General features: G+C 41.9%; 1 protein-coding gene across 2 annotated transcripts in view; it reads right to left on the bottom strand.

Annotated features, from left to right (window-relative positions):
- Positions 1-12035, bottom strand: part of ATRN (attractin) — a 151665-nt gene that overhangs the window by 75960 nt on the left and 63670 nt on the right. For both annotated transcript variants that reach the window (XM_071753147.1, XM_071753148.1), the window contains exons 11-16: positions 9874-9958; positions 7674-7894; positions 6436-6557; positions 5826-5964; positions 4077-4258; positions 1677-1893 (exon numbers count right to left, since the gene is read on the bottom strand). In XM_071753147.1, the coding sequence (XP_071609248.1) occupies positions 1677-1893; positions 4077-4258; positions 5826-5964; positions 6436-6557; positions 7674-7894; positions 9874-9958 (966 nt within the window). The remainder of the gene's footprint in view (positions 1-1676; positions 1894-4076; positions 4259-5825; positions 5965-6435; positions 6558-7673; positions 7895-9873; positions 9959-12035) is intronic.

The following is a 12035-nucleotide window of genomic DNA, read 5'->3' on the forward strand; positions in this document are numbered from 1 at the left end:
CGAACTTGAAACGCTTGGGCTGGGGGAGGAGGTGCTGGGGATATCTTACACCAGGTGAATATGAGAACTGCAGTAAGTCCTGTAAAATCCTCTCTCTTTTTATGCATCCTTTGTGAGCATTCATGCTTTTTAAGGTGTTCACCTTAAAAAAGGGGAGTCAAGTGTCTAAGGGAGTGAAGCGTGTAGGACTGCTTGCGTTTTTACAGAATTAGAGAATGATTTGAGTTGAAGGGACCTCTAAAGCTCATCCAGCCCAACCCCTGCAGTCAGCAGGGACACCCCCAACCAGATCAGGTTGCTTAAAGCCTCACCTTGAATATCTCCAGGGATGAGACCTCAACCACCTCCCTGGGCAGCCTGGTCCATTTTTCTACCACCCTCATGGTGAAGAATTTTTTCCTAACATCCAGTCTAAACTACTCTTTCCAATTTAAACCCATTGCCCACATCCTATCACTCCAGGTCATTACAAACAGTCCCTCTCCAGCCTTCTGTAGCCCCTTCAGCTACTGGAAGGTCACCATTAGGTCTCCTTGGTTCAGATAATCTGCTGCTTCAAAGCATCGATGCGAGGACCGAGGTGCATATTTTATTTTACTCCGTGCCTATGAAGAAAGAGCCCTTTTTATGGCCTTCATTCACTAAAACACAAATAAAAGTTATTTGTCAGCAAACCCTCAGATGCTGGGGGTCAGTTGCAATAGTCCTGCAGGTCTGTTGAGGTGTTCCTTGGTTATCCTCCCACCTGAAGTATTGGGAAGAACCCCCCCGTTTTATGCGAGCACATTGGGACTTCTTTTAAGCTACTGAATCAGTTCCAGACATAAAATGAGTACTGAAAGCAGAACTAACTCAGGAGTTTCTGGTGTCAGCCAGTGCTTTATCATCTATTTCAAGTAATTATTCTCAGACCATAAAATACAAGTTAAAGCTTAAACTAATTCAGATCACTGCAAGTTAAAGTCTACCACGTTTAGAGTTCAGGTTCCACCCTCATCACCTTTTTTTTTGCTTTTCCACAAAGCAGTGGGGCTCACTCAGAAATTTTCTGTCATCAGCCAAGTTGCTTAAAACTTGAAGAGGTGCTAATTGGTATTCAGAACCAATCAGCTCAAATGCAGAGCTAACAGACAAAGGCATTTGAAAAGATAGGCAGTTCCAGCAAAGCTAGAAGAGTTTTCCCAAAAGCAAATAGCTTCTTTTTCAAAGTTCTCATATCTCCAAAGTGTCTTGCCCAATTAATTTCAAACTTTGATAAAATCCTCCTCTGGCTACAGAGCAGGAGAGGGGAGAAAGGAGAGTACAGTGGGAAAGTAGCTTTTATTTTTCTTTTTTTTTTTTTTTTTTTTTTTTTTGTTTTAAAGAGGAGATTGCTCTGTATCATAATTAACCTGAATGTCACATTCAGGTATGCAATTTAGAGGAAAATAATTAAACCAGAATGTACTTCAAGCATTTTACAGTTAACAGTGTAAATGTAGAGCTATTTTTAATACCTCCAACTCCAGTATGAAACTGCCTCACTTTTTCAGAACTACTTTTCTTCGGCCAAGTCACGACAAGAGTTTGAGATGCAATCACCAGGCTACCTTCCACTTTTTAGGAAATAATTATGACTTTTTAGGAAATAATTATCAGTCTGCTCCCTCCCAGCCACCCAAGTGAGAGATTGGTACCTGGCCTTTCACAGACACTGCCATTGACTTCGTTGATGCAGGTTGCTGCCTTCAGTCCCTGCTGGGAAGGCTCAGCTAAATAACCACAAAATCCAGCATCACTTGGCTCATCAGGAAGCCACTGGAGGAGGGTGTTGGTGAAAGGGGACATGTCTTCCCAGCACCAGTAGGACACGTTGATTTTCCTCAGTCCAACCCATGGAGTCAACGTCTTGGGCTAGAAATGAAGTAAAATGGTAAATTTAACACCCAGGATTATTGCCTCGAAAAGAAAATCCCCATCGCCATCTCAGTGCTCAGAAGAACTTTGCCAGGGTTAAGTGTTGCAAAAATGTAATGAGGGAAAATACTTACACAGAATTAAATGCCACAGAGTTAAGAGAAATCCTTCAGGAAACATCAATTTGATTTTTTTTTTTTTAAAAAAACTGCATTTCTAGTTATCTAAACCAGGAGGAGAACAAGTCAAACAGACAAACAGCCCCACAGGATGACTATGAAAATCAACAGCAAGTTGCTTTTAATATGTTTCTGACTCAAAAAAAAAAAAAAAAAAAAAAAAAAGTTAGACTCAGAAAAGCAATTTTTGGAGCTACAGTTTGACATGAAGAAGAAAATCAGCATTCCCTTGCACAATTCAAATGATGCAATCTACTTGCCCTACAGCCTGGCTTTAAAGAAGATCTCTCTTCTTTAAGGGTGTGTGTAGAGAGGGTTGGAGAGAAAGAGCAGTTCAAAATTTAAATTATTATTGCTGGTGATAAAATTCTCAATATGAAGAATCTACAAGACAACTCTTGCTACTGGCAATTTTTTTTTTCTATTTTTATTTTGGGGGGAGAGGCATTTTAACTGCATTGGTACAAGATGTTATTTTACTGTTCAAATCTTGTCTCCATCACAACACTTGAGTGGCACAGCTGTCCCAGGAAGGCTGCAGCCCATACATCTTCCTTTGCTGCTACAGACAACCATCACCTCCTTCCCACTGATTTTACACCCTCTTAAACCTTAGAACTGCAACTTCTCACAGCAACAGGGTTAGCAGAGTGGGTTTTTTAGTAGTACAAAAACATCTACACACAGCTTAGGTAAAAAAAGGAGTAACTGCACAGCCACCAAACAGCAAAAAGCCAAGTACCAGACAGAGGTTGGCTTTTTAGCAAAGGCATTTTCCCACTTTACAAGCACTCAATATTAATACCCACTAAAAAGGGCTAATGGTCTCTTTAGATTTCTAAGGCACATATTTAAATGATACTGTAGATTAACAAATAAAACCCAAACCAACCATAAATTAGCAATTTTTTACTCCCCAGTGGAAGGGTTCAAGGAGCATTAGGGAAGGGTTGCCACGTGTTTTTAGGAATTTGCACCACATTTAACCACTGGGATATCCAGAAAACACCTGGAGCTGTTCAAACCACAGCCTTTCACCATATCCCAGGCTTGGCTCTCCAGAAGATTCTCACCAACAATCTCACCTCAATTGCACCTTAACTTTTCTTGGCTAAATTGAATCCCCACTAAAAAATTATTGAAATGCCACTTGAAAATTACAAAGGGAATCAAAGCATGGAATGTTCTCATTTCAACAAGGGAATATTTCTCTTTAGAGCTGAAGTGCTTTCTCTAAAATGTACCTGTCCTACTGCCTCCATTATTCTTCCTCCTACATAAATCCCTCCAGCCCATTCCCCAGTGGCCTGTGGGACCCCAGAGGAGTTTCTCTGATGGGTCATCAAGCCAGAGCATCATTCTTTGTTAGGGCTTTAGCACCACCTACACAAACTGCCCTGAATACCTCCAGGCTTCTGCCAGGGACTGGAAGAAAAAAACAAAAAAAAACCAAAAAAAGTATTTCTTTTATTGATGCAGGAAGAGGGACAGATTCCAATTCACTTCTCATCATCTCGACTGAAGAGCACCTGCCATTAAATCAAACATAAATAACTCCAACTAAACCAAGCAGCTCTACAGAGTGAGACTCAGACATTTTACACAGTCACTTTGCTGAGAGGAGTAAATAACTTTAAATGCTTTCCATTAAACACCTCCGGTGCCCCAGAGGGACCTTTATTTATAAAATATTGTGTACAAGGCACCAGAGGACTCCTGCTGCAGTCGTGTATCCCACAAGAGAAATGCATGTGTGTGATTTCATTAGAGAAAGCAATACCTCTGAGGCACCCTGTATGTTTATATTTATCTTGCCCATTTACATTCTCTACAATTTCAGTTCAAAAGCACCCATAGGGTATGCTGAATTTCAAAAGGGAAAAATCAGTGCTTTTCAGGGAAGAGGTTTGTCTGTTCTGTACAGAGCACACAATAGCACAGCAAGGACTTTGCCACAGTCAGAGCTTAATTACTCAGGGGACAGAAAAGAGAAGCACTCACCGAAGATTGCATCTTTTGCAGCTCCTTTAGAACAAATTCCACCTTTTTCTGGGTGGTGAGGGAAGCCAGGGAAGCACCGTTGGATCTGCAGGACAGCTTGGCATGATCATAAGTCTCCTTTGCATTTGTGATTTTCAAGCAGGAGTTGCCAACCAGGTGCCAGTTTGTCCCACAGATGTTTTCTGCAAAGGAAGGAGGGGGAAGAAGCAAACCCAGAGATGGAAGAGACCTTCACAATGTTCACATTAGTAGAAGAGCCCTTCCAGCAAAATAAAATCTACAGCCCTCAAAATAAAAACCTACAGCCCCCAAAATAAAAATCTACAGCCCCAAAAATAAAAACCTACAGCCCCAAAATAAAATCTACAAAGTAAGATCCACAGCCCCATCCTAAACCATGGAGTTGGGATGTAGAGTCACTGGAGGAAAAGGAAAACTTTTTTGGGGGGAGCTCAAGTGAACCATCAGCCTTGAATTATCTGCAGGATGTAGTCAAAGCACTTACTACAGTGTCAAATAGTAAAATTGTTGTAGAAGAAAGAGCAAAAGAAAGCAAACAAGGATTTTGCTGATGTCTCAAAGCCACTTATTTAACCACTGTTGGCAGGACACTTTCCAGCAGGAGAAGGTGGTTGTGCTAATTCTGTCTGCAGCACTCAACTTGCAGGATTAATCCCTGTTTCATCTCAAGCACAGCCATCCCCACCACTAAAGAACTCCTTGTAGGCTGGGGTTAATTATTTCCCTCCTTCATAACTACTCTTTCAAAAAAAAAAAAAAAAAAAAAAAAAACAAAAAAACCCAACCAACAGCCAGATGGATGTTTTCAGTGTGAATTTCTGTCAAGCTAAAGTCTAGCTCCAACATCTTGGTTCAGGAGTTAGCTACAGATTGAGAAGGTCTCAAGTGTCAGTTTCTCAATTTACACTTACAATCCAGTCACCTCCTTTCTTACAACAAATTAAACAGACCAAGCTCTCTATCTGGCTCATTAAAAGATGTTTTTCTCACCCTCATAGCTTTTATCTTTATTTTTTCACTCTTCCAAACACCAGACCTGGACACCAGAGTTACTAGGGGAAGGCTTTCCACACCTATCAAAAGGTTCTATCTGTGTCATTTTTTTTTCCTTTCTCTATACTTTATTAACTGTAAATATTAATCACTGAAGATGCTTTATTTCACTCCTAGTCACTGGGGAAAAAAAAAGTTACTACAGGACTACTAATAATCAACTCCTATGAGCTCCCACTGGAAACACACTAATAAAAGAATTTTCCTTATACACCTCAGGTGTTATTTGCCTAATTTGTCCAGTATGTGCCATTAGGCTTTTGCACAATTCTAGTTTCTAAAATCAAATAGCATGCATTATTAAATCTAGTATCTTGCAGAAGTCTATTATACCAACAGCACTGCTTTTATCAAGTGAAAAGAGAGAGATGAAACACAGCCTAATAATTATACAAATGATCATATACTCCTCTTCAGGCAATTGGGACTGAGAAAATATTCCATCAGACTTTTGGAATTTACTGGAAAGAAGGTTTCATACGAAGCTGCTGTGATTAAACAACATTGTTCACTCCAGCTTAGCATTAGGAGATTACAGGTTTAGGGGTAAAAAAAAAACGACAAAAAACCCCCCAAAAAAACCAAACAAAAAAACCCCAAACAATAAAAAGCCCCACAACTTTTAGATTGGGTGAATTTGGGTTTTTGACTTCCCCAAATAGAAGCAATACCCACCTGGTAAAGCAATGCACTCCTGATTCCTAGGTTCCCACTGACAGTTTTGATCCAAGGCACAGCTTTTACAGCTTGTCTTTTTGTTACAGTAATAGGCAGGGTTATCCTTAGGACAGCTGTCATACAGAGTAATGGGGACCTAAAATAAATAGCACAGATGAGGCTTTTTCCCATCCCATCCATGCTGGTTCATAACAGCCATGACCATCACACTAAACTTCCCAGTTCAGACCTATGTAAATATTCAATATCTGTGACAATGGGCACAGCCTGGACTGGGAATTTAAAATGTTTCCCCAGGCCTTTATCTGACACATTTTCCTTACTAGATTTACAAAAGGGTTTTATTTTGGTTTTCTTTTCTCTATTAACAGCAAACCCAAATGTCTCTGTGCCTCAATGAATATTCACACCCATCTCCCCCTGCCCTTACCCATCCTCCTAAGTGGAGAATCCCACGAAAAGCTTGAAAAAAAATTAAGTTTCGAGCTAGCTAAGCCCTGGAAGTAATGAACTAAGAGGGGCAGAACACTGACAGATGAAGGGACAGGGGGACATTTGCTATTTCAAAGGATGAGTTTAAACTACAGAAGTATTAGAGAGATTTTACCTGGTCCTCTGAGCAGTTGTTGTGCATTGAGATACACTGATCAGTGCACCACTGACAGTTGTTTGTGTTTGCTGTACAGCTGTAGCAGTCTGTAATCTGATCACATTTTTCATTGTCTACAACTATTAAAGAAAAAAACCTGCATGACCAAAAAGAGGCATTTCCTGACAGAGCTCTAAGAACTTGATTCTATACAGCAAAAGCCCCAACCAAACAGCAGTGCCTGTAGATTTCCCCTGATCGACCACTTAGCAAATCAAATCCTTTCATCTGATTGAACTGATAGAAAATTGCATTCATTTGCAGCATCAATCATTTTTACTGCCCAAGCAGCCATGAAACACCCCACCAGAAAAAAGGCACCAGGAGATGGAAGTGCATGAACTGAGCCCAGGCGTGCATGTTCAGTCACTGCCCAGGCAAATGATGCCAGAGGACATTTCACAAGGGCATTTTCACTAAAATCCCCCCCCCCAATGGCCCCTTTTGCTTTGCCTCCAATTACACAAAGCATTTTCATGCAAAGCTTGAACTTTCCACTTCATCTTTCCAATTGCTTTTCGCCTGTATTTTTGTGAAAATTTATTGGACGCTGAGAGCCCATCAAAGCAATGTCCCTTTACATCAATTTCTTTTAAATAATTAAAGGCTGCCATCTATTACAGAAACAAGGTTCATATAACTCAATTCAGAGCCAGGGATGCATCGGGAGAAAGCGTTGAAAAGTTGTTTTAAAATTATCATAAGGGACAACCCAGGAAGCAGACCTTAAAAATAATGGGTTTTTTGGTATGTCCCTATCCATATAATGCTGTAGAGGGAGAAATAAAGTAAGTTTTCTTAAAACACTCCTCCTCTTGTGTCTCTTGAAGAGCACAGGATAACACTGCAGGTCCCAGATCCCCCTCCCTTGCCCTGGGGCTCTCACAAGTTCTTGGAGCAAACATCTACAGAGCAAAGGTCCAGGGTTGATTCCTGATGGTGTCTGTTTGGGAGGGGAAACTAAGTACAATAATTTAACAGAAAAAATAAATAAATCTAATGAGCAAGCAGCTTCAGGAAGAAATGGAAACATTTTCAAGCCACTGTGATCACACCAAGGTCTCCCAGGACACGGATGGAAGCAAAGCCACAGCCCCCCCATCTTAAACATGATCTGATAATGGTAGAAGCTACAACAAGAGAAAATTGGGAAAGAAAAAGACCCTGGGGACTTCTGGAAAGGCCATGACACATACCTGGCTTGGGAGGACAGTCCTCAAAGACCTTTTGCTGCTGCTCTATGGTTGCCATTTCCCAGGGGACGCAGCGAGGAGGGGTGGCAGCCCACACACACCTGGCACCAGGACCTGCCTGCAAGCAGGCTGTTTGGTTGTCAAAAGCTTCACATCTCTCAGGTGTGTACTTCAGAATGTCACTCAGGAGAAGGCTGTTGAAGCCTCCAAAGACATACATGGTGCTAGACAAAAATGTAAGTGGAGAGATAAAGGCTCGTGCCCGTGTTTACGCATCCTGCACTCTGCAAGTCAATGTGATTCAAGGTTTGAGCAAGGTGGCTTTAGGACTCCCCAGCATGTATAAATCCAAATAAAGAGCTCTTGGTTAAGAGAGGCACTAAAGAAAAGGTTGGTTAAGTTCCAGTGTTGCAGAGAAGCCAGGAAGTCTCAACACATGGGTGTTCACAGAATCAGAGAATGACTGGGGTTGGAAGGGACCTCTAAAGCTCATCCAGTCCAACCCCTGCAGTCAGCAGGGAAACCCTGACCTAGATCAGGTTGCTTAAAGCCTCACCTTGAATATCTCCAGGGATGAGACCTCAACCACCTCCCTGGGCAGCCTGGTCCATTTTTCCACCACCCTCACGGTGAAGAACTTTTTCCTAACACCCAGTCTAAATCTCCTCTTCTCCAATTTTAAAGCATTGCCCTTCATCCTATCACTCCAGGCCCCTTCAGGTACTGGAAGGTCACCCTTAGGTCTCCCCAGAGCTTTCTCTATCCCCATCTCCCTCAGCCTGACTGCACAGGAGGTGTTCCAGCATCCTCCTTATTCTCCTGGTCCTCCCCTGGACCTGCTCCATCAGCTCCATCTCCTTCCTGTGCTGAGGGCTCCAAAGCTGGAAGTAGGGATGTTGAGACAATCCAACCCTTCCAAGCTCAGCAACCAACCCTCCTCATCGTCCAGATGACAGCAGATAAATGAAATGCTGCAGAAATGGGGAACCCTTCAGCAAAGAGCAGCTGCAGGAGTGGGAGGATGGCTGGAAGTCAGGGAGAAGCTGTGCCTGCACCACACCAGCAAAACATCTCAGTCTTGTCACATCTTGCTGCTCTGCTGTGGCAAAACCACAGTCACCTTCGTGGGTCCCAGCAACTGAGGGAAGAGTTGTGTGAAATAAAAAAAAAAAAGAAGAAAAACCAAACCCAGAACAATGTTCTGCAAGTGGATGGGAAGGTGGGTTTTTATACTTTCTTTAGGATCACAGCTGCTTTAGGCTAAACATGAGATTTCTTCCCTTACCCAAAGAACCCTGTGCATTAAATGCACATTAAATGTGCCTTTAATAAGACAGTGAAGAGCCAATGCAACTGAGTAAAAGATTTGGTTGAATAATAAATATTTTAGCATGATTTTCATCCTATTTTAGGAGTGAACTATAGCACAGGCTTAATTGTCCTGTGTGGCAGCAAACACACAGCTGGTGTTCAGTCCTCGATGAGAGAAATAAATATTGAGTGAGATTTTAGAGACAGAAAGAGTATCCAGGAGCACACCTTCCTTTTCAAGGCAGTGACAGCTATCTGCCTGGCTTAAGCTGAGCTTTAAATAATGCCACTGATTTACAGAAGGTAGCCTCAAAGGATAAAGGAATCAGAATGAAAGAGTCTTATCTTCTCAAACTCAGTTCTGCAGACTCCAATCTAATAACACGGGTTCACCTGAGAGCAGGGATACTATTACAGTGATAACTGCAGAAAACCCACCCATAGTTTCACCTAAAGAAGAGACACACAGGATAAGCCACATAAACTGAAACATGGACAAATTGAGAAAGCAGGAGGGAAAGCATGATTTGGAGAGAAAAGCTGTCAAGCTCAGCTAAAAAAGAAACAGAAAAAAATAAAAGAAATGTAAATACAGTGTTATGAAGTGAATAAGAAATGGAAATACAGAAAATAATAGAAATACAGAAAAAATAAGAAAAAAGGAACAGAAATATGAAAAAAATCAAAGTTTTGAAAGAACTAGGCTCAGTGACACAGGGCTGAGAGGTACAGGCGGATACTGAATGCATCCCAAGAGAGAAAATCTGAGACCTTAGAGAGGTTTGCAACAGATCCCCAACCCCCTGCTCTCAGTCTTAGTGACACACAGAGGTGCACGAGCCCACTGAGGTTTGCAAAGTGCCAACATCCCCCAGGTTGTCCCCTGCCTTACCTGTTGTAGAGCTCAGCAGAATGTCCAAACCTGTTCACGTCGTGATGGAGCCCCGGGCGGGGCAGAACAGCCCAGCGGTCACAAGCTAGGAACAAGGAGAGCTCAGTTCAGAAAAGTTCCTTCTTATCATCAAGGACTCAACTTAGGGTTAGCAAATATTTTCCTCAAAGATCCTGTCCTGGTTTGGGCCAGGATAAAGGTGATTTTCTGCCTTGCACTTTTGCTTTCAGCTCAGCCTCTTGTAAGGAGCTGCGCTTGCTGAAATGAACAGCAAGTTTCTGAGACAGTGTTTGATTCTGGGACTGATCCCACTCCATTATGGAGCTACACGTAGAGAATGTTCTGGGAATGATAACACTCAAGGTTTATAGGTACTGCAAGAGATTGGGATGCAGAACCAAGGCCACTGCTCAGTTTTGAGGAATATTTTGCCCTCCAGAAGGACAAAAGGAGTAAAGAGGTCACACCCTCTTTTGGGGAGGAGCAGACAAGATGATGACCAAAACTGGCCAAACAGAGGATTCCATCCCATACACCTCATACTCAGGATAAATTTGAGGGATCACCACGGTCAAAACCCTTCCTGCTTCCCCTTCTTCCCCTCTCCCTCTTTGCTTCAGCATCCTGGGAGGATTCCATCCCTTCCTCTGCCTGTGCTCCTGATCCATCCCAGCCTGGATCTGTGTGTTCCTGCCTCCAGCTCCCAACTGCTCCTGAGCCCAGGATTCCAGCCTGGACTTTCCCAGGGCTGCCCTGCAGCCTCGGTGGAGATGTGAGAGTTATTGGGGGAAAAGTGGCACAACATGGTATCAATTTTCCTGTATATTTGTATATTTGTAGTAATTTTTCCTATTTATCATTCCTGTTTCATTCAAGTTATGTAGTTTAGTTTCCAACTAAAGTCTCTCCCTTATTCTCTCTCCTTTCTTTATCAGGGAGGAGAAGGGGATTAATACAGAGCATCTGTTACTGGGTTTAATTGCCAGCCCAGTGTTAGTTAAACCCTGACAGATCCCAAAGTCATTTAATAACTCCACAGACACCATTCTGCCCACTGCCCAAATGCACATCTTGAGGAGGGGAAAAAAAGCCCTGTGTGATCTTTAAGATTTAAGGCTCCTTCTTCTCCCCAGCTGCCAAGAAGGGAAGAGAAGGATGTGGGATGGTTCTGGCTCCATCACCCAAACAGCACCTTAGGAAGGAAAGTTTCAGGGCACTGTGCTGATGTCCAAACTTTTTGGCAATCACCTGTCATTAAATCAGTAAATGGTGGTGCCTCCAGTTGCTTTTTCTCCTTTGCCAAGGGTATTTTTCACTGCGTAACAGGTTCAGTTTTTATCTGTTTATTTGTGAATTATTTGCAGTTTTTGCCTGTATCACTAACCTGTATCACTAAGAACAGACTTATCTTTTTTTTTTTTTTTTCTTCCCCGTTGCAATTATTTTCCTAGAGGGCAGATATCTGTGTTTTTAAAAATATTTTTCACTCATCATAGCTTAAGGATTTGTGGTTGTTTTTCCTCTTTTAATATAATGTGAGATTATTCCATCTTTTTCTATTAGCATAACATTTGTAAGTTCTGCTTCATTTTTTACTCGGTTTCTCAGGTAATTTCTTCCTTGAGGCAGCATGAAAGAAAAAAAACAAACTTAAAAAACATATAACCCGCTGAGCAATCAAAGGAACAAAAGCAGGAAAAGTCACTCTGATCCTCAGAACTTCTGCAAGTGGAAGAATCATCTTGGGGTCAAAAACCTGAGGTGGCTGCATGCAATTTATGCAATGGAGACAGAAAAATCAATCTCCTGTAAAGATCTGCAGAGCCCTCAAATAATTGCAGATTCTTTAAGACAAAACAGTTGTGCCAGGGATTCAGCCCCTGAAAAAAAGGCTACAAGCCCAAATTAGTATGTAAATAAACTGAGAGGGAGAAGAAAAACAACCTTGGTAATTTTTTGCTAAATCCAATTGGAGAATTGTTGGGCAAAACAACTCTGACATCACCTCTGCTCCAGCAGAAACTTTGCTGTGAGGGTGCTGATAAACCAAAGATGTAGGAGCCAGCTGGTTAGATTTAATACTTGGATATATTTGAAGTTTATTTTGAAATGGCACTTGCTTGATTTTCAAAGAATTTCGTGTAGTCCAACATCACTCCTGA

The sequence above is a fragment of the Heliangelus exortis genome, chromosome 10, assembly GCF_036169615.1.
Source record: "Heliangelus exortis chromosome 10, bHelExo1.hap1, whole genome shotgun sequence".
NCBI classification, from domain to species: Eukaryota; Metazoa; Chordata; class Aves; order Apodiformes; family Trochilidae; genus Heliangelus; species Heliangelus exortis.